Genomic DNA, 25,532 nt, shown 5'->3' with positions numbered 1-25,532 from the left:
CTGAGGGAAGGAGTTGGTAACTAAGCCTTAGGCTCCACTATGTGTATGGGGTGTTGACAGGGATGACCAGTGACCACCTAGGAAGTACTGGCAGGTCACAGTGAGCAGGTCACAACTCAAAGGTCATCTTCTTAAAACCTACATTCTACATAATCTAAGTAGCCCTCAGAATTTCCAGAAGATGCATGTGACAGCTGGTCTTGACATCAGCTTCATTGTGAGGTGACGTGGAGGAAGAGTGAGGCTCACCCTAGTGTCTGTCTGTGAGGGCAGTTCTAGAACAATTAGACCAGGAGAGGAGGGCTCTGGCCTTCTCAAGGGTTTAATCCATTGCATTGATAGATCTGACCCAAATAATCTATAGGAAACTGGTGGACATACAGAATGCAGAGCTTGGCTGGAGAAAGTAGGTGGCTGGGGATATGCCTATGGATATAGGACTGTCTGTGCGGTCTCCTCCCATTTCCTGTCACCCCGTCTGCTTCCAGGTTGCATGAGGTGAGGATCCCCCTCATCCATGCACTCTTGCATGACTTGTCCTGACTTTCCACAGGCCTACAGTGATGGAGCCAGCAGACTGCAGAATCATGAGGCAAAATAAATATTTGCTTTTTAAAAAGTTGTTTCTCTCATAACATAAAGTCTGATTAACACAGTCCCTTGAGAAAGATTCTAGAGCCTGGGAAGGCCTGTTCTGTTGTCTGGTTGCCTCCTGGCTCCTTGTATGGAGTATACACACGTGACTCTCATACAGGGAGCATGTCTGTATGGGGGAGACGTCTGCTGTGACCCCTGCACTCACCCCTCTGTCACGGTCCTTCCAGGGAGTATGCCCTGTTCTTCATGAATTGTCTTTGCTCTTGCTACAAATCTAGAACCAAGGGCCTTTTTAAAAAAAATGCACATTTATTTATTTATTCTCATGTGTGCATATACCACAGATCAGACGTGGGAGTCAGAGGACAGCTCTCGGGAGTCTGTTCTTTCCTTCCGCCGTGTATGTCCTGGGGGATTGAGCTCACATCATCAGCTTTGGCTACAAGCGCTTTTACCCACTGAACCATCTTGCTGCCAATCAAGAAACTTCTTGAGGGGACATGTACAGAGAGATTCTGAGTCAGGGAACCCTCTAGATTTGTGATCATGAGCTTCCAGCTTCCTCGAGTGGGCCATGGCCCACTGGCTCATGGCCACCTCACAGAGCAAGGGGGTGGGCTCTCTGACCTTTTGTAATAGACCATGCATGTCTGTTTTCTACAATACCCATGGCAAGGGGTTTGGGACAGGGATTGGTGACATTTAGCTTCTAGACCTAGGAGGAACCTGCCAGCTAAGTAAACCCTTGGATGGAGTCATTACAGCACAAGACAGGCTCTAAGGTACATTTTCAATTTTTTTTTTTTTTTGAGACAGGGTCTCACTATGTAGCCCTGGGTAACCTGGAACTCACAACCTTCTGCCTCCCAAGTGCTGAGACTGAAGGCATCCATCACTGCGGATCTATCAGCTTTCCCGCCTTGTCTGTCTGCCCCATAGCCTTCCTGCCTCCTCTTAGTGCTTCTTTGGCAGATTCCAGCCCACACCCACAGAGATGCACAGAGCCCACTGTCCTTAAGGTCCCGTTGTACTGAGAGGACCAGTGTTCATGTGGGTCTTCTCATGGATCTAAATTTCTACCTCTGCTCCCTGCACAAGTACCAGGGAAACTTCTGGAGCATGGGCGCTATCCTCTTAGTGTCCGCTGGAGCCCGTTTGTGCAGGGGCTGTCTATCTTGCTTCAGCAGTCCACACTAGTTCAGTGATGGAGGGGGACAGAGGGGAAGGCTTTTGAAAGTAACAAGACTAAGAAAAGGGCCATGGTTTGGAGGTAACCAAAGGCTTACCTTAAGCATGTGGAAATGAATTTGATCCCTAGAATCAGTTATGTTAAAAAAAAAAAAAGCTAGGTATGGTGGCCATATGCTTGTAGTAACCGTGCTTGGGAATGGAGACAGGGATTCCTGGGGTTTACTAGTCAGCGCCAGCGTAGCCTCCTTGGACACACACACATACACACACATACACACACACACACACACACATACACACACACACACACACACACACACACACACACACACAGAGAGAGAGACAGAGAGAGACAGAGAAAGAGAGACAGAGAGAGACACACACAGAGAGACAGAGAGCTGTCTCCAAAAACAAGGTAGACATTGCTTGAAAAATGGTAGCTTGTGGCCTTCCTATGGGTCTGCACACATGAGACTTGCTGGGCCAGGCGTTTTGCTTTTGAACTTAACTACAAAGACCTGTACCTATGTCACGAAGAAACACATTAGTGCCCCCTTTTTCTATAGTAATATTTATAAAAATGAGAACCAGGAGCCACTAACATGTCTATTGATAGGCAGTTGGTCAGTCTGTGAGGCGTCCTTAAACCAGAACACAACAGGGGGCCGTTAAAATGAACGAGGTAGTAAATTGTTTGATGTTATTGATCAAAAGGGAAATCTATTGTATAGGATGATGTTAGAGCCTGTGGCTTACTTAGTGAAAAGAAAGTGTGTTAAGCTAATGACATTGGGAGATTGAGTGTCATTGGGGGGGGCGCTTATCAGAAGGCAGCCACGAGATGAAGAGAATGGGGGTTATAGGACTTTTATAGTTCTGAGCTGCAGGAGCCCAGGAACAAGCTTGGTTCATTGATTGGTGAGGAGGAGCCAAGCTGGGAGGCTGGGCTCCCAGGTGCCCTGGTTACCGCCCCTTTCCAAGTTCAAGATGCAGAGAAAAGCTGCTCTAGTTTGTGTTTTCAGGGAGCGGATAGACAGCTTTGCAAGGGCTCGCACTTAGAGGAGGGTTGAGCGGAGTTTGTGGGGCTGGGCATGGGTTGTGTGTGTGGGCAGGCGTTGGAGGGTAGGAGTCAGGAAGGGCTTGGCTTGACTTCATACAAAGGCCCGAGAGTATCAGCTTGCTCAGCGAGTGCTCACTTGAGCGAAGGAGAAGCTCTGATAGAAAGGAACCCTGGGCTGAGAGGCCCAGATCTGTGCTCCCGTGTGCTACCGATGGTCTCATAATGGTGAAAGCTTTGAGGTCTTTGGACTTTCGTGAATGGTGGCGTGTGTATGGGGCGTGGGAGCAGGGGGTTTGTAGGCTCCATGCCTACCATCCCAGCACTTGATAAGCTGAGGCAGGAGGATTGGCATGAGTTCTAGGCAATCACCACCAACTGAGGCTTGCTCTGCAAGCATACAATAGGTAGTGTGTTCCACATCCTCAAGGCCACCCAGCGAAATGAACAGTATTCTCCATGGCACATGAAAGTGAAGAGCTGGAGAAAGACAGGGATGGCAAACCCGTGTGAGCCTCCATTTGTGAATTAAAGGCAAACTCTCATATCAGTCAAGGGAAGAATCAGGTAGCGGTATTTGGCACCCGCAGCTATCTGTTGGGTAAGTGGTCTGCTGATCTCTGCTAGACATACACATGCACATGTGACATACATGTACATGTGTTGTATATGTGTGTTACATGTCTGTATCAAGTATGAATCAACTATGTTCTAATAAAAATAATGTTGGAGTGGATAAAGGCTATTCTATTTAATGTTCATCTAAAGTTGTTTTCCAAATTTTTGTTCTGAGACTGGGTCTCATCTAGCCTAGGCTGGCCTCAAACTTTCTATACAACTGAGGGTGATCTTGAACTTTGGATGCTCCTGTCTCTGCCTCCCAAATGCTGGGATGGTAGTGTCCACCACTACAGCCAGTTCTATGAGGTGCTGGGGAGCAAATCCAGGGCTTTGTATGTGGCAGGTAAGCAATCTACCAAGTGAGCCCCAGCTCCAGCCCTCCAAAATATGTTTGAAAAAACATATGAAGTGTGAAAAGCCACTGCACCTGACAGTTCATGTGTACTGTTTCTATGGTAACCAAGATGGGGTGGTGTGGGTAGAGGGAGAGATGAAGACCAGCTTGACAGAATAGAGAACTCAGAAACAGGCCTGCACAGACATGAGCAAATGGTATGTTTATAGAGTAGCAGCCTGAAGGTAGCAGGCCAGGCTCTCTAAAATGGAACCAGGACAATCATTCACCCACCGTCAAACAGATGACCTCAGCCTGCATTTTACGCTCAGTACAAAGTTAATCCACAATGGATCATGGGACACACCAACCCACAGAACTTGTAGAAAAACTTTAATGTAAGGGAGAAAACAAGTCTTTGACACCCAAAACACCATCTATAGGAGAACGTGTAGATCAGAGAGCATTAGACAAAATACAGTCTATAGGAGAATGTATAGATTAGATAGTATCAGCCAAAACCATTGGTCTGCAATGGAGTTAGCAAGAAATAAAAGACTAAGCTACATCTGAGGAAGCATCCACAAGTCACACTCCGACAAGTCACACTCCCCCATATTCAGACTACTATTGTACCAGTTAGTTTTAATGGTCAACCCTAACTAATAGAACCTGGAAAGACTCAGAATGAGGTATTATCTAGTTGAGGAAGATAGTTTAGTGTCTCTTTTGAAACCAACACTCTCTAAACATTGTATCTCAACATTTGCTACCTTTGGCTGTTTAGTACAGAGGGAAAAGCAAAAGCCAGACACAAAAAACTACACATGAATATTTACAGGAGAGTCACCCAAGATCTAGAAACCAGCTGGTGTCTTTCCTGGAGTAAATGGTTAAGTAGACTCTGGTATATCCATGCCATGAAATACTACTCAGCCATGAAAAGAAATAAAGCACTAGCATACGCTCATACTTGGATAAACATATGGTGCTTTAAGCTTAGTGTAAAGATTAGTTTCATAGAATTAAATACTGCATGTTTCTATTGAGTTTCTATATTTGAAATAAAATAGAAGTACAGGAGAACAATAGGGACAGAACCATGGGTGAGAAGCACCACAATTACTAAGAAATAATGTAAGCAAGGCCCTCTGGTCCTAGACTCACAATCTATTACCCATCTCAGCTTCTTGAGTATTTAATGATTATGGGTACAACACCTTGTCCAGCTGGATGAGAATATTTCAAACAGCCCAAAGCACTGTACACAATGAGACCCATGCAGAGTCCTCAAACCATGAAACCACACTCATCCAGGTGAGAACTACATCCCAGGTAGCCTCAGGAATGTGACCCAGCCATTGTTACTTAAGCACTTTAACTTTCCTGTTCCTCATCTGTGAGTGGAGAGCCCAGCAGGACCCACATCCATCCTGAAGAGATCCTGGCACTCAAATGTGAGCATACCCAAAAGCTGTCAGTGTGGGGTCCTGAACAGAGATGGTGGCCGTCTGTTACCAACATCTCATGGCAAGGGTGAAGATGCTGAGACTGAGTGAGGCTAGGGACTGTTACAGCCAGCAGCTGGGGAATGGCAGAGATGGAGTGGAGTGGAACACTCCTGGGGAACTCTCAGCTATCCCAGAATGGAAGAGAAGCTAGGAGGAAAACTGGGGTTTGGTCTCCAGTATTGTGGATGGAATGCCAGGTCACTGAGCTACATCCATCTTCCCCAGTGAGGCTTTTGAACGATACAATGTTGCCCTTGTAGTCAAATCGAGGTTGCAAATGCTTCTTAGTTACAGATAGGGACTCATGGGCTCCTCCACTGCCGAGTGCTGACTGGCTTGGTTGCAGGTGGGCAACCACACCTGCTCGGAATTCCTGAGTGCAGCTTCCTGTCATGTCCAGAAAACATTGTTTCTTTCTGGTCCTCCTGACCCCAGGGTTATGGGGCTATTACACCTTTTCTGTCCCCTTTTCTGAGATGTTCTGTGAACCGTGTGTGTGTGTGTGTGTGTGTGTGTGTGTGTGTGTGTGTGCATTTATGTGTAAGTTTGTATGCATACACATGCAAGCGTGTGTCTGTGTGTATTAATGTGTAAGTCTATATATATACGTGCAAGTGTGTGTATCTGTGTGCACGTTCATGTGTAAGTTTGTATACATACATAAGCAAGTGTGTGTATGTGTGTATGTGTGTGTGTGTGTGTGTGTGTGAGAGAGAGAGAGAGAGAGAGAGAGAGAGAGAGAGAGAGAGAGGGCACTTCATAGACCCTTATTGTCTCCACTTTGATCATCTGTGTTCTCTCTGGAGCCTATCTTCTGAAACACTCTGGATTCTAAACACTGGCTTCATTATATTTAAGATTCTGAGGCCACTGTCTTTCCATGTCCCTGCCAGTGGAATTTGCTTCCTTGCTGGAATGTCAAAGCATTCTCAGCCTTGTCAGAAGGCAGCTGGACTGAGAACTTGCTCGGGTAGAGAGAGAATGACAAATTTGAATCACTTTTAGAGGCTCTAGGCTCCATGACCTTGACATTTATCCTTGTAACCTAGACTGAACCACGAGCTCATTGGTGGATGGGGTTGGGGGTGGGTCATATGAACTGTCTGTGGATGCTTAAATCAGCTCTAGTCAGGAAGCATCCTGAGGCACTGCAACCGCCCCCCCCCCCTCCCCACAGCATTCTCCAGTGCAGACTGATAAATGCTGCTTTATGGCTTCAGAGAGCAGGCCTGGTCATCTTTACATAACTTCTCTCCTGCCTCCTCTCCCTGGCCATAACTTCTTGTTCTGGAACCCGTGCTGTTGATACTGTCCACCTGCTGCTATGTCTCTGGCTAAATGAAAGAACTCCATCATTTTTATCTTTCAGGAACTAGGAATTCATCTCCCCTGACCACCATGTAAGAGGGAAAAAGACCAGCCGTGTTTGAAATGATGGGCTGGTTGCAGGACACAAGCAAATGAAGTTAACATGATGTTTTTCCTCCAAGCAACAGAGCTACTGAAAGAAAAAAAAAAGTAAAGGCAAAACCAAATCCAAACCAAGCACTCGGAATTTTATTAGAGCCCCAATGGACCTGAGATGCATTTAGAGACTCAGGGCAGATTTCCATGCCAACCTAGACATTCAGGCAAGTGTTAACTGCCCAGTTACGGCAGAATCTCATAAACAGAATTCTTCTGGGGGCAGCTTGCTGCCAGATAACCCGGGGGTTCAATTCTGCATCTTCTTCAACTTCCATTCATTGATTGCACTTGCTGGATATGAAGCAAGTTTCTTCTCATCTCTGAACTGTTTTAGCAGGTGGGTAAAGGAGGAACTGTGTGTGTATGCGTGTGCGAGCGTGCACACGGGCATGTGTGTAGTGGCCGTGCACTGCAATTTCAGCCCAACTGTTCTGGAGCAGAAGCCCCTCTCTGAGATGTTGTAATTATTGTATTGGCCTCTTTATGAAGCCACATGCCAGGCACTGTATTTGCCAAGTATTACTGACCTTGGCCTCGGAAGACTACACTGTATTTGATTCGACAGGAACCTGAGGACTCAGAGAGGTTGAACCTGTGCCTCAGCTCACACAGCCTGAAGATAGCCATGCAGAAATACGGGGCCAGTCTGAGACCATCACATAGATCTTTGGAGCCAGGCTGAGCTGTCTCTTAAACCCTGGATGAACATCTTTATCACTACCCTTGGGCAAAATCAGCGCTTGAGAAATAAAGTCGTGTGAGTGTTTCATAAAGATGAACGTGAGGATGCCTCACGGTTCCTGACATCACATTTTAAGTGTGGTGTTTCCAGACGGTCTTATGCGATTGAACAGACTCCAGGCTGTTGTAAAATCTCTGCTGTTACCAGGATGGTGTCAGCTCAGGTGAATTTATGTCAGTCTCTGACATAGATGACTGAGGAATGGTTCAGTGGATGCATGTGTCCCTCTTCCTTGCCCCCAGTGAGCAGCCTTGAAGGGATGGAATTTAAATTGCATCGGGGACACTGGTCCAAAGTGAATCAGAGAAGAGTCAACTTTCTAGTTATGTCCCCAGAGTGATAAACGAGGGGGTGCAATTTTTTTTCTTTTAAGGCGAGAAAATGGGAATCCAACATGGGTTTCAGACACATGAGAAAGAGCTTATGAATTTAGATGATAGCTCGGCAGAAATATATTGTACATCTGCTCATTCATTTTAATAAAGTGGAGAGATGCCATGTTGCTGGGGCCCTCGGAGAACCCTGGGTCCTTAAAATTATGATCCCATAATGGCAGCATTAAAATTTGTAATGCAGCCAGCACTTCCTGAATTGGAGGGAAAATTCATTTATAAAGTAAAAGTTCAGACTTTAGAATGTAAATGGGAAGATGCAATTTTTCTTGGCTGGATAGGAATTAATCCTGGGAGAATTCAGCAACACCTTGACCATAAAATATATTTTAAAAGTCTTCAGAGAGGGGTTTCCAGCCAGCTCACGACAACTTTGCTGGGCCATCTCTATTTAGGTAAATTGCGCAGGTACAGGTCTGCAGTGAATCGGCTGAGCTATTTTCCCTTGAACTTGGTACTTCTTGTACAGGGCAATTACAGTTTGCTATTCCATCTGAAATGAGTCTAGCCCGCTACAAATACTGAAGTCATTTTTACTCAGCAGTGGAAACACCAGGACAAGAGCTTTTATAGGGTGGCGATTACCAAGTTACCATGAAAATTTATGCATTCAACAAACAGTATTGAGTTTTTTTTTTTTTTTTTTTTTTTTTTTTTTTTTTATATGCACACTCTATGTTGATATTGGAGAAAAGGCCAGGATTCTGATTTCTGGTTCCCTGCTGACTTTATACCCCAAAAGCATTGCTAAAAAATTATTTAAAAAATATAGGTAAACATTAAGCTTGTAGAATGCTTTTAGACAGAGCAGCAAGTTCAATTTGATTTTGCAAATCAGCTGCTCACATGTCTAGGTAGAAGGGGGAAAAATCTGATCTGCAGTGCAGGTGACAGAAACCTGGAGATTCTGCTGCCTCAGTGTCACCCCTGTCTCCTGGTAGAGGAGGGGCTTCTGCCCATCACCTTCAAATAAAATGCAGACCCTGAGGATGCTATGCTCTGCCCAGACTCTAGGGCAGTCAGCAGATCCGAGAACAGATTATGCTCTCCAGGCATGTGAAGATCCTGTCTTTCACACAGACATTCAATATACATATCTACTTACACACATATCTACATATAGGCACACACACATACCTACACACCCACCCACACCCACCTACAAATAGATACATTCATGTATCTTTATATAAATACACATAGCTACATAGAGACATAAAAAAACCAAGGTAGAGACACACACATCTACATATAGACATCTACAAACCAATATAGACACACATATACCTACATATAGACACACACACACATATACATGTATATATATATATACATAACTATACATAGACACAGATACATACCTATACATAGATACATATGATATATATATAATACACACATTCACAATTAAATATATGCATACATATATACACACAAATACATGTATACATTTATGTATACACATACATACATATGCATCTATAGGCACATATATGAATATGTATATGTATACACATACATACATATATACATATATGAGATATATATTCACATAGACATACTTGTATACACGAATATGCTCACATATTTACAAGCTTACACATACCTGTAGGCACCAATATAGACATATATGTCACATTATATACACATATAGACACATAAGCAAAAGTGTATATACAATATATATGTTGACATACACATTTACACACATGTATACACATATACACAGAAATATATAAAAGAGTAACTCCCCAACTGTCCAGCTGTGAATGGGCTGCTCTTTGAACAGGTGACATCTAGGGCTTTAGATGTGGAAGTCAGTACACTAATGTGGAAGGTTTAGGCTGGTCCTGAGACCCCAGAGGTGTCAAAGAACATAGGGACCTAGCATTCTGTGCAAGTTACACACACACACACACACACACACACACACCCCTGAATAAATGATCAGAAGGTGAAACTGTGGAAGGTGGAGCCTGATTGGAAGAAGTTGTCACTGGCCTACATGTCCCTGGGGACCACATCTGCCCCTGGCCCCTACCAGTTAGGGTTCAGCTCTGTTTCCTGTCTGCCATGGCGTGAGCTGCCTTAGTCACCTTCCCACAACTGACTAAAGCTGTGAGTTGTTTTTAGGGGTCTTTAGTTACAGGCATGAGAAAGATAACCAAAGTTCCTTCTCATAAAATGCCACGAGCTTGGAAACTGGGCAGGTCAACGGCAAGAATAAAGTGTGGCAGGAGCCTGGGGAAGAATGCTCAGTCTCTGACTGAACTGGGTTTTACTCTGGAACAGCTGATATATTGGAATCAATCCTGGGCTGCTCCGTTTAATCTCACTTAGAACTGAAAATGAGCAGGAACTGTGCAGGCTTTTCTCTCGCCCGTTCCTCTTCCCTCACAGGATTCTCTTCACTGTCTCCGCTGCGAGGGTTCCTTTATGTATTATTTATCAACATTGGATTTTCTTGTTTCTCGTTTCTTCCTTGGCTGATAAGAAAGACGATTCCGGGCTCTGGCAGTTTATGCGATGAGTTGATTCAGTTCTGAAAAGGATGTCCCTCCAGGCATCTTGGCCTTTAGCTCACCCCAGAAAGACTGAATTAGAGTGCTAGGGACTTGCTGTGGTGGTGGAGGGACACCATATTTACTTGTAGCAACTTCCCGCGGCGCAGAAGACGGGCATGCGCTGTGTGCACTGAGCAATGTGTACCACCTCACCTATAAAACCTATGGCGTGGGTGAGATTCTCCCCGTAGGCCCCTTTAATATGATCCTTTAACCTTTGATGGTCTCTGTTGTTCATTGTTAGGAATTTATACTCTATCCCTCACTCATCATTTTATCAGGTAGCTGGTACTTGATAGGCCATGTGCTAGCTACTCACTACAGTGACCAAGTCCTCCACAAGAAGCAACTCAAGTGAGCAAGAGGTTATTCTGGTCCATAGGTTAAGTGTGCAGTGCATCATTGTAGGGAAGGTACCTAGGCAGACATGGGATTCCTCACCGCACATCTCCACAGAGCAGGAAGCAGAGGCAGGGGATGTTGATACTCAGTAGGCTCCCCTGATCCGTTCTCTGCCTTTTATTTAGATTAGGCATCCAGCCCACATTTAGGGAATGTCTTCACTTCTAAGTTGAAGGGTATTCTCTGGGAATATCCTTACAGCTAAGGCCAGAGGTCTGTCTCCTAGGTAATTCTGAGAGCAGTTGTCACTAAACATTAACGATGATATGGTCCAGTTTATGAGAGGCGAAAGAAGCGGGCGATTGCATGGCACTTTGGAAGGAAATATTATACATCACAGTGGGATGTGTGCCTGTTAGATATGTATGTATTGCAAGAGAATGAAATACACAATAAAACAGTGTATATACCTCAGACAAAGACATACATGTAATACGCTATGCATTACAGACTTGAAAGATCATTAACACTGTACTAGAAGTTGAAATGCAGTCTGCAATTAAGATATATTGCACAAATAATAAAGTCATCTCTAGCTGGGTATAAAGGCTTTCATCTGTAATCCTAGCACTTGAGAAATGTAGGCAGGAAGGTTTCCATGAGTTCAAGGCCAGCCTGGGATACAAAGTAGGACTCTTATCACAAAAGAAAATCTCAAATCATTTTACTGCTCCCCCATTTTCAGTGCTACAGAAAACAATGGAGAGCAATGAAGACACTATGGTTTATTAATAGCTACCAAAGCACTCAAGTGATATTAAGGAGCAGTGGTGGCTAGCTTTAAATGTCAACTTAATACAGCCTAGAATCACCTGGAAAGAGGGTCTCAACAAAGGAGTGTTTAGAACAGGTTGTTTTTTTTTTGTCATCTTTGGAGGATTTTCTTGATGGTATTAACTGATGTGGAAAGACAGCCCACAGTGGGTAGCACCATGCCCACAGTGGGTAGTACCATTCCCTAGGCAGAGGGTCCTAAACTGTATAAGAGAAGAGCACTGGAGCTGGGCACAAGAAAGTAAGCAAGCAAGCAAATGAGCATGCATGTATCTGTTTCTCTCTGCTCTTGACTGCGGATATGAAGTGACTAAGTTCCTGCTTTGGCTTCCTCACGACAAAGGATTGTAAATTAGAATTGTTATCTGAAATAAACCCTTTCTCCCCTAAGTTGCTTTGTGCCAGGGTACTTTATTATAACAACAGAAATGAAACTAGCACAGGAGCCTATAGAATGAGAACACAGCACAAAGACAACATGGCATTACTAGGCCAGCAGCACGTCAAACTTGTGTTGGAACAGAGTAGAAGCAGCAAACTGGGAGATTGACAACTTAGACATTAAAGGTTAAACCGGGGGGTTTTCAGGTACAAAGGAAAGGAAAAGAGTTGGAGTTAAAAGAAACAGAATGTATATACAGAGGCTTCAGGGTATGTTGATGGTGTGGAAGAATGAGGGTAGGTGTAGCCAGTGAGCAGTGTGTGCAACCAACTGTGCCCAAGGCTCAATGATCTTATTTATAAAATGGTTCAGTACAAGGCAGTTTATAGGTGTAGGCTGTGCCATGTCCCAGCATGCTCCACTCTCGTGGCTCTTGGCTCTTATTCAGAACTCATGTTTACCCTTTGCAAACTGCACTTTGGCAGTAGCCATGCTACATTCTCAGGGCCACACAGTGGGTATTTTAGAAACCATGTGGCTGTTGCTTTGAGTGTGAGGCGGTTGCCTGGGAAGAGAGGCAGATGAGTGGAGTCTTCAGAGGATACTGCTGTGGAGGGGCTCAGTGCAGAGACTCTGCCAGCTGAAGTGAAAAATGGCTTTTTATCAACACTGAGTTGCTCCTGACCCTCTGAGCATCACCAGAGGGTGACTGAGGTTCAGAATTTGCATAGGAGTTCACACAGGGATGATGGGAGCTCAACACATCATGAATATAATTACAAAAGACTGATGAATGCAATCAATCACTTGGCTATCTGGTCTACCTCTAGAAGCAACTGGAAGAAGCAGCCACAAGATAGATAGGTTTTTTTTTTTTTTCATTTAAAAACATCTACACAATTTAAGTCATACTAAACATAGTCTAGAGTCAGCATGGGTGTTTCAACAGTGTATAGGATGTCACTCTGCTGCCAGAGAACAGTTAGTGAGGGAGTAAAGCCACCCCCCTCTTCCTTAGTTATAAAGGAGGTGTCTAGAAGATGGCTTCCATTCATAGGCCATGGCTTTTCCTTGGAGAAATGGTTTTCTTTACTCTTTGTGGCCAATAAATTCACCTCTCTGGGCTGATGAGATGGCTCGGCACCTCTCTGGGCTGATGGGATGACTCAATACTTGCTGCCAACCTTGATTATCCAGGTTTAATCTCCAGGATCCACATGGTGGGAGGAGAGAACTGATTCCCAGAAGTCATCCTCTGATTTTTACACAGGTGCCATGACACAGGACCCCTCCCCCAGATAGATAGATTATAAAAAAAAAACAAAAAACAAAAAACCAACCGACAACAGGAAACCCAGGCTCTGGCCTGCCTGAAGAGCCTCTGAAGTTTGAAGATTCAGTGGAGGATGTCATGTTTCCCATGATCCTTGGTGTGGGAGAAGAAAGCAATGAGCTGAGTTTTTCCTTAGAAGGTGAGCATGGAAAGAGAGCATCAGCCGGTTTTCATAAAAATCCTCCTTAATTATGGGATGGCAAGTTGAGGATGCAGTGTGTGAGCTGGACCTTAGAGGAAGGGTTTGTATGGGGTTAGACAGACTTTGTGAAAACATTACTGTTTGCAGAGTTGAAAGTTGCTTATGCTTATGTGTGCTGTTCTATTCTCTTCAAATATCCAATCTCTTTATGCTTGGGATTATGCCATCATCTGCCCAGAGCCTGAGAGGAAGACCTCAGTGGTGCAGGTTTAGTTTTGTTCAAAAATCTCAGCTGAGACTGCTGGCTAAGTGGAGATTCCAAGGCCCGAAAGAAGCTCTCATGAATTTCACTCTAATGGCGATAGAATGCTTCATGGGAAGAGGAAGTTGGGAGCTGTTTGGAAAATCATTTAACAGTTTTCCCAGTTTTTTTTTTTGTTTTTTGTTTTTTGTTTTTTGTTTTTTGTTTTTTGTTTTTTGAGACAGGGTTTCTCTGTGTAGCCCTGGCTGTCCTGGAACTCACTCTGTAGACCAGGCTGGCCTCGAACTCAGAAATCGGCCTGCCTCTGCCTCCCAAGTGCTGGGATTAAAGGCGTGCGCTACCACTGCCCGGCCAGTTTTCCCAGTTTTATCTGGTTGTTAAAATGTCTTGGGCTCCACCCTCCAGGAAAGTCACCCAAGTCCAATAATTTACATGGGTTCAATTTTCTCAGAAATATGGCTGTGGGGCTGAATCTCCACTGAGCGAAGGTGACATGCAATTATGTGTCCAGATACAGATGCAGTGAGTTTTAAAGTGATCTCTTAGGAGGAAAATGCCATCTGAAGGCAGGAGAATCTCTATGTTCATGCTTGACATAGATGTGATGGAATCGTGGAAGGGTAGGTAAATACATTAATACATTGTCTCAGACTTGTGGAGAAAGGGGGGGAAGAAGGGGAGTTTCTCTGTTTCATGTCTGCATAGATTGGCTCTACAACATGGAGGAACCTAGAAGACAAGCTAAGCAGAGGCCACTCACATAGAATCCTGCAGGATTCTCTTGATCTGCAATGTCCTGAACAGCCAGTCCATGGAGACTAACGGTAGCCTAGGTAGCTAGGGTTGAGGGGCAGGAAAATGAGAACACACCAATACTAATAAAACCTTACTGGATTAGGGACCAAAAGTGATACATAAACCCACATCTTCCTGCCTCAGCCAATTCTATATGAGAAAAGCAGATATTCCACAGCAGAGGTGAAATAGCTCCTTCATCATTTGCTAAATTCATCGAAGAAGGGAGCCGTGTAATGAACCCATTAGAAAGAGATTTACATGCTTGCCGACTCATCACGTTCATATCAATAAAGACAACACGGCACTCATACAGGCCACAAAACAGGGCCATGGATGACAGCCTGGAGGACATGTGGTATCCTTGTAAAGATTAGCCATGACACGGGGCCACTGGAAAATGAACAACTCCTATGTATGTGACAGAAGCTTGATAGAGACTTTCTCCAATGTGACAATAATCTTTAACATTTACACAAGCTTTCCAATAGGGAAATGTGTTCTAAAGGCAGAGCAGGCTCTGGGCTATCAATCATATGAAGCAAATTTTAAAGAATTCACTCTGCTGGAGGAAAGACGAGGTCTTTTGTTTTCGTCTTTCTGTAGCAAACGATACTACCTGTGCTACTATCTAACGTGGGGTGACTCCTGGAGGCTCTGCAGGCCAACAGACATGAGAAAAAGAATTGGGAAGTATCACTAGGTAGTTAAGAAAAGATCTTCATACTGAAAAAGCTAAAGGCACCAGGAAGGTAAGGCTCTTGAGCTACCAGGGAAACAGAGATGGCACCCCAGGCTGCCTTTTTGGAGGAGGTGTGTCACTGGGAGCAGGTTTTGAGGTTTCAGGAGCCTATGCCATTTTCAGTTAACTCTTTACCTCATGCTTGTGGATTAAGGATGTGAGCTCTCAACTACGGTTCCAGTGCCATGTCTATCTGCCTGCTGCCACACTCCCCACCATGATGGTCATGTGCTAACCCTTGGGATCCCCGAGCCTCAGATTAAATGCTTTTTTCTATAAGTTTCCTTGGTCATGGTATTTTGTCATGGCGATAGAAAAGTAACTAAGACAGGAGCGGATATGACATTGCTACTGTTACTTTCCGTGGACCATCTGCTTGCAAGTTTTATGTGACTTAAACATCTTTATTGAATTCCTAGTCTTGTTAAACATCTTTATTAAATTCCTAGTCTTGTTACATGTAACTGGTCACAGCTCCTCTATTAAATAGCTCTTTATCTGAAACAGAGAAAAAAGGTACCCTAGCCACGATGAGACGGGACACTACATAAAGAAAATGCAGAAAACACATATCCTCAACAACCACACACATCTGTGAACCCACGGTGGAACATGCTCATGTGTGCAGAAGCTCATCCCAGAAAACACTTAGACAGCATCCAAGACAGTCCCAACTGAGAGGATCAGAATTTCCACCCTGAGCTGTCAAGGCTTGACCTTCATGTCTACAACCCATCTTCTCTTCGCAGGGCACCAGGGAAAAGTGTTTGGATTCCTAGTATTTACAGGGCAGCTGGGTGGGCATGATGGCAGCTTGCAATCCCAGTGCTCAGGAGACAGAGATGATGTATTCAAAGCAAGCTGACTAGCTAGATTAGCCGAATCCATAATCTCCGGTTCAAGGAAGAGACCTTGCCTCAATATATAAAGTATATAAAGTATATAAAGTATATAAAGAAAGCTACTGAGGAAGATATTTAATATGAACCTCTGGCTCCCATATGCCTGCATACAAACCTGTATATACTTGCACATACAAACATATGCCCCCCACATGTGAACATTTATATGTACCGCCCCCCTCATTTACAATATAGACACAAAACACATGCAATGGCCCTTTGGACAAGGATGGTCCATGTTTAGAATTTCATTGTTGCTCTGCCAACATGGTCCCAGCTACCTGTTCTCCATAACTACCTTCATCTTGTCACCTTCTCGACCACCCTCTCTCAACATCTCACTAGCAGCATGTGCTTCATTAGCCGGGGAGGAAGGGTATCAAATATGTGGCTTTGGCTCTGACCCAAAAGAAGCTTAGCATGTGTCCATCCCATGCGTAGTGCTTATGGCTTCTTGGGTAGGTGCCAAGTCATCAGCACAATGAGAGCTTACATCCCCAAGCCCTCTCTGAGTGCTGCTCCATTGATATATATGGGAAACCCATGGCTGTGCCCATTAGCAACAATGGTCCTCTATACACAATAACTCAGGTGTTTTTATGTCCATGGGCTGTTTTGCAATTATCAAAATCCACTGTACCTTATCACCTCTGTTCAGACTGGCCTCTCTGTCTGTACTTACCATTATAGGAAAAAATGTAACAGGACTGCCATCACACAGTGCTATAGAAATGGCACTTTGGTATTAAAGGTTATTTTCTTGTGGACTTTAACAAGACTAAGTGCTTTTAGTCTCCCAGTGCTCGGGCATTTTAGACACAGGGGCCCTGTAACACTGTCCCGGGGCTTACCTCTTTCTTGGTGAATTTTGGTGAGTGATCATTTTTGTCATCGATCACGATGGTGGCTGTGGCTGTGCCTGTCAATCCAACGTCCAGTCCTGCCATATCTTGAGCTTCGATGATCAGTTCATACTTGGGGTTTTCCAGAGTCTACAAAGCAAGAATCCACCAAAGAAGACAGTATTTACTTTTGAGGCACTGTTTTGAAAAAGTGACGAGCATGTTCTTTATGCCTTTTAGAGGAGGCATCCATGACTGGCCATGGATTTTAACTGGTGTGTGTACAGTGTGTGTGTGTGTGTGTGTGTGTATACCTTTGAAATAACTCTAAAGTGATAGTTAGCATCTATAGACCAGAAATGGCAATCAGGATGGAGCCTACTGACTTGCCCTTGTTGAGGGGGAGATTGTATAGATTCTAGAATGTTCTATGCCCTGGGTGTGGGCATATATTCATGTTGGATGTTCATGCCTACATCTCTCATTTCAAAGAACCTTCGGAAGCTGATCTGGACATAGGCTAACTCCACTCCTGAGGTCATGACAAAGATGGCGGCTTTAGGAACTATGGGGTCACAATACTTTACACATATCAATATAGTGGAACTTTCTAGCAAGCACACCATGCCACGGCTCCAAAGTACAGGTGGAAATGAGTGAGGTTTAGCATCTCTTCTGTGTGATTTTCTTTGTTGTTCTTTTCCTATCCCAGAATATTAAATCAGGACTGTTTATTTTAACGCAAATTTGAACTGATTAAATTTACCATAAGTGAGACTGTATGGCTAGATCTTTCTATGCAGACATTCCTTGACTCCTGGGAAGATCTCAAAGGTCATGTTTATAAGAAATAAAATCAGACAGCTCCAAAGCAGCAGGATCTTCATGACATAGGAAGCAAAAGAATGACCAGGAGGAGTCCCGGTGAGGATCCAATACTGATGATGTCACAGAAGCCAGAGACCTCAAACCAGACCAATGAACCATGGCAATAAATATTTGAAAGGGGAGAAGTGTGGACCGAGGGATGTATATGGGACACAGTGACATACTACGGCTTCCGTGATGAGATGTGCTCTATGCTTTGTTTGTTTGTTTGTTTGTTTGTGTGGTTTTGTTTTGTGGGGGAGGTTGCAAGGGTGAGAGGAAGGTATGAGGGGAGGGGACGGGGAGACGAGTGGGACCGAGGTGCATGGTGTGAAACTCATAAGGAATCAAGAAAAAGTTTTAGCAAACGATCTGACGGTTCATTTTGAAAACTGCCTGGAGTCAGCTTAGGTGCAAATGCAGAATAAAAACCAAACAACCAAAATATGGCTGATGTCTGCTAGTCTTAACACCTCCCCTGACCAACTCTGCTAAGCTACCCACCTCCCAACTAGAAGTTTAGACTAGAAAATTACTAAGAGCAAGCAGAGCTTGCCTAGTGAGCTGCAGACATGACAGGGTCATGGGCCGGGTAAGCTTTAAAATACAGAGTGTTTATTTTACAACACACACAGAGAAAGCCACATATGGCTTTTGTTGAGAAAAAGATTAAGCAACAGAGGGAAAGATAAGACCTAGCTGGCATGTAAGATGGTGCCCTCCTGATCACTGAGTGAGAGGAAAAGGAGGAAGGTCTAGCTTTAGGTCTGAAAACTGTTCTCCATGTTCAGTCAGAACCTCATAAAAGAAACTGCCTTGCCTTCGCTACTGACTCTCCAATGTTCTTATAATAAAGTCAGGGTCCACATTTCTCATGGTATTGAAATTTAAAACAACTAGCCATGTGGCTAGGGTCCTGAGACAGAGCATGTAGGGCCGTGTGTAAATCGCCCTTATGGGGCTGCTGGTGTCGACCCCTTGACCCCTGTTTCCTGGCAAGTCTGCTGCTGTGCGCCCTTTGGAGACTCACCAACCACCTACCTCTGTCCATTGGCTGAGGCCTTGGCTCACCTTTATTTGTTTTTTATAATGAAAATGTCTAGAATCGTTGTTGATCAGACACGGAAATAAGACCACCTAACCAGGGGTGTGTTGGACAGGGTTGACTGTTTTGAGCAGTATGGAACAGTAACTTTATCTCTGTGGTGACAACTTGGTAGCACCAGCTGGAAGAGCAAGGTGAGCGATCTCACACCACAGCAGGGCTGGGACAGGCGCCGGGGGATGAAGCTAAGCAGAATGACTCTGTAGATATTGTCCACTTTACGTTGGAGAAAACAATGGCCTCCCAGAACCAGCCTGCCTGAGGGTTTCTCAGCTGATAAAGACATTCATTTTTCTCATTTGCTTCAACCATTTTGGATTGATTTCTTAATCGCTCACTGAGAGAGTCCAAGTGAGGCCACCTTCAATGACAAAAATAAAAGTGTTTTTATAATTGCAGGCACAGCCCTGCCAGTGTGACAGCCTCCAAAACTGGGCTTTGTGCCAACCAGTGACTAAGAGGCACCAAAAGGAGCAAGAAGCAAGGTAACAATGGGGACCTCCTAATTCAGCCCAGAACTATGGACCCACATGTGGAGTGTGTGTGTCTGTAAGCATATGTGTCAGTGTGTGTATGTGTGTGCATGTGTGCATATGCATGTGTGTGAGTGTGTGCATGTGTGTTTGTTTATATGCATGTGAGTGTATAAGTGTGTGTATGTGTGTGCATGTGTACACATGGGAGCATGTATGTACACGTGTGTGCATTTGTGTGTCTTTATGCATGTGTATGTGTGTTCATGTGAGTGTGTGCGCATGTGTGTGTGTATGTGTGTATATGGGTGTGTGTGCATGTAGGTACATGTGTGTGGGTATACATGCTCATGTATGTATATGTGCATGTGATATGTGTGCATATGTGTTTGAGTATGAGTGTGTGTGTGCACATGTGTGCATGTGTGTGTGCTTGTGTGTATGTATGGATGTGTGTGTATTTGCCTATTCACATGTGTGTGTCCATACACATGTGTGTATCCATGCACATGTGTGTGGAGGCCAGAGATTGATGTTGATAGCTCTCTATTTATTGAGGTAGCATCTTTCCCTGAACCTGGAGTATATCAACGTTTCTAGACTATTTATCTAGCTTGCTCCAGGAATCCTGTTTTCGCTTCCAGGGTGCTAGGTTTACAGATGTGTCTGGTTGTTATGTGGGAGCTGCCTCCGGCACCCAGGCTCTTATTCTATCTCACTCTTACTTCTTAGGTTGAAGCTCCCTGCTGCTCATAGCAACCCTGTCAGGACTATAACTGTGACCCAAGAATGTCACATCCCTGAAGCACTACCCTCACCTTGCCTAGGAAGCCATCTAGGGGTCCAAGATGGCTGCCTGAACACATGGCTTAAGTAAGGCTACTTGGAATTTCAAGTTCAATGTGGAGTCTGCTTCTCTTGGAATACCCAGGGAAAGGTGGTCATTTTTTTTCTGTTGAACTTGGAGGTAGTAGGACCCAGTCTGGACAGGTCAGGTCCACCTGCATCTGACCAGGTGAAGTCAACCTGAACTGGAAGGTAGTGCAGAGCCAGAGGTGGAGACAGAGGTCTTCTCTCTCTCTCTCTCTCTCTCTCTCTCTCTCTCTCTCTCTCTCTCTCTCTCTCTCTCTTTCTCTCTTCTATATCCTTCCCCCTTCTTCCTTTCTCTTCTCTTCCCTTCCCTTTCTCTCCTCCTTTTCCTCTTCCTCTTCTTCCTCTTATACACTACATCCTGGCTGCATCCCCCCCTTCTTCCACTCCTCTTAGCACCCCCTGCCTACTTCCCTTCTCCCCCAGATCCATTGCTCCTTTGTTTTCCCTTTGAAAAATACAGTCCTCGCAGTGATGTCAATCAAATATGAAATAGCAAGATGCAATAAGACTAGGCACAAACTACCAAACTCGGCAACCCAGTAGGAGGGAAAGGATCTCAAGAGCAGGCAAGAGAGTCAGAGACATCCCTATTCCCACCATCAGGAGTCCCACAGACACCCCAAACTAAGTAACTACAGCATATATGCAGAGGACCCAGCGCAGACCCATGCCAGCTCTGAGACGGCCCCCTCTGAGACAGCTCCTTTAATACTGTCTCCACTCTTGGCAGCCATCCTTGAAGCCGACTGACCTCTCAGACCCTGAGGGTGCTGTGAGTGAATGAATGAATGTCTCCTTTCCTCAAGATGCTTCACTCAGAGGTTCTGTGAGAAGCGATGAGGCAGTTTGACTAATATTGCATCTAATGGTATGATCAATCATCTGGTTGCTACAAGAAAGCATCAGAGCCATCAGACCCTACAGTGTCACCATAGGCGCTTCCCGACAGCCCTCCAATCGTTTCACAAATATATTTTAAAAAATTTTCCCTGCAGAAAAAACTACTTAAACAAAACAAAACAAAACAAAACAAAACACAGAGACTGTTACTCTGATCTCATTTCCTTGGTATTTGTGTCCGTTTAATTGGTAGTTAATGAACACCCATTGTAAATGCCCTGCCATGTGTCAGAGACTGAGAGAAATGAGAATATGGGATTTCTATCACTTCCTGAGTGTGTGTGTCTGTGTGTGTATGTATGTGTCTGTGTGTGTGTGTATGCATGTGTGTGTTTGTATGTGTGTGTGTATGTGTGTATGTACTTGTAGAGGCCAGAGGTAAACCTTAAGTACCATTGCTTAGGCACCATCTACCCTATTTTTTTTTTAAAAACATTTTAATTCTATTTCTAACTATGTGTCTGTGTGGGGATATGTACACACGAATGCAGATTCCTTTGCATGGCAGATGACAATACTGGATACCCTCGAGTTTCAGGCCGTGAGCTACCATGTAGGTGTTGGGAATCAAATTTAGGTCCTCTAGAAAAGCAGTAAATATTTTTCATCAGCAAGCCTTCTCTTTGGCCTTCGCCTTGATTTGAGACTGGGCCTCTCACTGGGAGCTGAGGCTTCCTGGCCAGTGAGTCCCAGGGATCCACCTGTTTTCCTCCCCAGCACTGGGTTAGGGTGTGCTACCTGCCTGGCTACTCACGTGGGTCTTGGGGAATGGAACTCAAATCCTCAAGCTCGGAAAGAACTTAGCTGACTGAGCCGTCATCCAAGTGCAAGAGCCCCCTCTTTAAAGAGCTCAGAGGTCAAGGGTGAGGAAGCTGTGTTCACACATGATGCTGCAGAGTACCGTCAAAGCAGAGACGAGCTGAGTGTGCATCCCGATGGAAGTGGACGGAGGGCACGACCGCCTAACGCTTGTTGCCTAAGTAACTGTATAAATAATTCTAAAATATGAACCAGTCAATTTCCATCTCTCTAAGTAAATACAACTTTATGGCTGTAATGGGAAATGGATTGATTAGGGCAGCAAGGAATCAATCAGAGTGTGAAGCAGACGAACTATAGAGGGTGGGGGAACTGTTCCAAAAGTCTCAATTTTCCTGGCAAATTTAAAGCTTACACTGACTTAAGTTTTTATTGCTGAAGTCCCGGGCAATCATTGTAAGAGACTAAAAATGGGCAGCCATTTTGAAAGTGGGAAGTGAGGACCTACCCTCTTCCTCTCCCTCACTCATTCACAAGCCCCCAAACAATAAAAACAGACAGATATGGGATACCCCTCCAATCCCCACACATACACACATATGTATGCAAACACACAGACATGTGCATGCATACACACTCTTGCTCTCTCTCTTTCTCTCTCTCTCTCTCTCTCTCTCTCTCTCTCTCTCTCTCTCTCTCTTTCTCTCTCTCTCTCATTTTGAAGCACACAGCCTGTGCACTCCACCGAGTAAGTCCTTCATAATTTACCAACCTGGCTCCCGTCAGCAAGCCAATTGTTTATATTTTCACTGTGGAAAGCAACCCATGAACCCAAGCTTGGACAGTCAGATTCTGGGAGGACTGAAGAGCCACAGGGATAGAGTATAGGGAGCACCTGCAATTCTCCAGAAGCTTCCAGGCCCCTTAGACCCAGTGCAGGGTGCTGCCTCCTCAAGCATTTGGAGAGGAAGCACGTTCCCTGTGAGGAGACACTCTGAATCTGAAGGGATGAGATCACTGTTGGGAGCTGACTTTTAGCAGAAAGCGGCTAGAAAGCAGCTATCCACATGCTAGCCATGCCTCCAAGGCTTACGTCATATCCACACGCCTACAAGGGGCGTGGCAAAAGTGTATAAATACCCCAGATTTCCCTTCAATAAAAGAGACTTGATCAGAACCTCTGTCTTGTCTTTATTCTGTGCATCTCTTCTTCACCTTATCCCCACTCTCTCTCTCTCTCTAGACCCTGACCTGAAGACCGGAGTGGCAGTTTGAAGCTGGGCAGTGGTGGCATAGGCCTTTAATCCCAGCCTTTGAAAGGCCAAGCCAGGCAGAGCAGAGCAGGCCTCAACATAGAAACTATTCAGGCATTGTTAAATCTTTTGTCTCAAGCCAGGTAGAGCAGAGCCGGCTGCAACATTTCACCACTGCCTAACTGCCCTGTCTCTACACAAGTAAACTAAAGAAGAAGGTGGGTGGCTTCTCTAGGCCAGGCTGCCTATGCCTAGGCCTCTCTTGAGATTCCCATGTACTTGATTCAAGGAGTAGAGGGCAGATTGTTAGAGGCAAACTGATTCTGCAGCACCGCTGAACTGAGCCATGTGAAAGCAGAAAGACACAAGCCCAGGCTTCAGGGTTTGCTGCCCCTAAACTCCAGTTCTTCTTTCTTTGACTGTAATACATCCCAGTCTTGATTTAAGATATTCTTTTGGGAGCAGAAGCAGCCAGAATTAGCTTCACTTGCTAGCAACCAAAGGCGCTTTTGGTGAAGGCAACACTATGGGCCCACCTCCTGCTTCCTCAGACTGGAAGAGCTGAACCTAGACTGTACGTTTTTGGGTCTCTTGATCAGATGAACACATATGACTGATTCTTGTTAATGGGCTGAAGTGATACCCTTGATATGGCTCTGGAATCTTCTATATGACCTTCTGTATTTCATGTCCCCTGAAGCAGAGACCCTAGATCTGTGACTGGCTGTGTGGACAAAGCCCTTAGCTATCAGGTTTCAGGGTATGGGCAGGGTCTAAGGCATTGTTTAGGACAAAAGCCATTTATAACCTGCTTCCACCAACATGATTGGTTTCCTGTTTGTTGACTCATGTGTGTACAAGTTCATGTGTGCATGTGTGTGCAGATGTGCTTGCAGGTGTATGCAGAAATCAGTAGATGTGGGAATTTTCTTCAATTGCTCTTTACTTGACTCTAAAACCAGATTTTTCACTGAACCTGGAGCTTGCTGCTTCAGCCAGACCGGCTGTCCAGCATGCTCCAGAGACCCTCCTATGTCCACCTGCCCAGTGCTGGGGTTACAGGCACATACCCCCAAACCCAGCTTTTCTATGGATCCTGGGGATTAAATGCAGGTCCTCATGCTTGCACAGAAAGCAGTTTACTGACTGAGCCGTCTTATTCTAACTGCCTGGTGACTATTTCCTAAGTGCATGACCATGTTCTCCCAGGCAAGGACCACACCTCTGGCCCCAGCACCTAGTCAGTACTCAGCCTGCATATGATGTGAGCTATGTATCACTGTTCTTGATAATGAAGATGTAAAACTGTTTCCTGACTAAATTGCATCTCAAAGGGTTCCCAGCTTCCTCTCCACGCCAAGGCCGTTTGTTCTAAGGGTTGACTCCTACTTCAGGGAGCTGGGGTTTCATTTTGCCTGAGAAATATATAGTGCCAGCCTGGGAGAATGAAATTGGCTGTCCCGATTGTATCTGAAGTGATCCGATCTGCGAGACGTGGCTCAGAGAGTCAAGCTGCTTGCCTGGCTTGAGTTCTACAGTTGTGTATGTCTGCTACATTTGGGCTCTCTAGCGGGGGGTCTCCCAGTTGCCATTGTGAGATATCCCAGCAATGGAGGGAAGACAGTATATCTGCCACAAAAAGCCTCCAGTGAGCCTCCGCAGACATGGGCTAGGTTCACTGATCACACTGATTTGAAAACCAAACGTTTCATCTTGAAGAAAGAATCAAGCCGTGTCATTAAATACGGCAGCTAATCAATCACGGGGCCCCTGATGTTTTACATGGTGATGATGACTCCCACACGAGCCTGCGTTTAATGGAACATTTATCACTAATAACAAGCATAATGGTAGCTGTGGGGGGGGGAAATCCAGGAATCGATGTTACCCGGAGGAAGGTTTCGCCATTACCCGGCACAGCCTCATCCTCCTCCTGCCTCGTCCCCATGGTCTCTCCTTGTATTTGTGCAGAGACTTACTTCTCTGCTAGGTTAGTCTGCCTTTTCTTATTTTTGAACATGGTATCTCTACTCCCTCCAGGCTAATTAATTCCTGATCATTTGCTGATATTCACGACTCAGTGTGCCGTAGCCTTCCTGCAGGCAGAGGCCCAAGTGCTGAGCAGAGCTGGATGGCACTTTGGGAGGAGACTGTATTCAATCAGTGATCATTACCTCAGGTCCACTGGGCTGTGAGGTAGCAGGTTTCCATATGGCTTTTCCAAATGCATCCTTCCTAACTTTCTTCCCA

The 25,532-nt window shown here is 44.9% G+C and overlaps 1 protein-coding gene across 1 annotated transcript in view; it reads right to left on the bottom strand.

Annotated features, from left to right (window-relative positions):
- The window catches only part of Cdh13 (cadherin 13), a 1,011,337-nt gene that overhangs the window by 101,278 nt on the left and 884,527 nt on the right, over positions 1-25,532 (bottom strand). The window contains exon 8 of the mRNA XM_034522532.2: positions 17,062-17,202. Within this exon, the coding sequence (XP_034378423.1) occupies positions 17,062-17,202 (141 nt within the window). The remainder of the gene's footprint in view (positions 1-17,061; positions 17,203-25,532) is intronic.

Source organism: Arvicanthis niloticus, chromosome 18 (genome assembly GCF_011762505.2).
Source record: "Arvicanthis niloticus isolate mArvNil1 chromosome 18, mArvNil1.pat.X, whole genome shotgun sequence".
In the NCBI taxonomy this organism is placed as follows: Eukaryota; Metazoa; Chordata; class Mammalia; order Rodentia; family Muridae; genus Arvicanthis; species Arvicanthis niloticus.
Note: the sequence above shows the minus strand (reverse complement) of the source record. Positions and strands in the feature narration are given on the sequence as shown.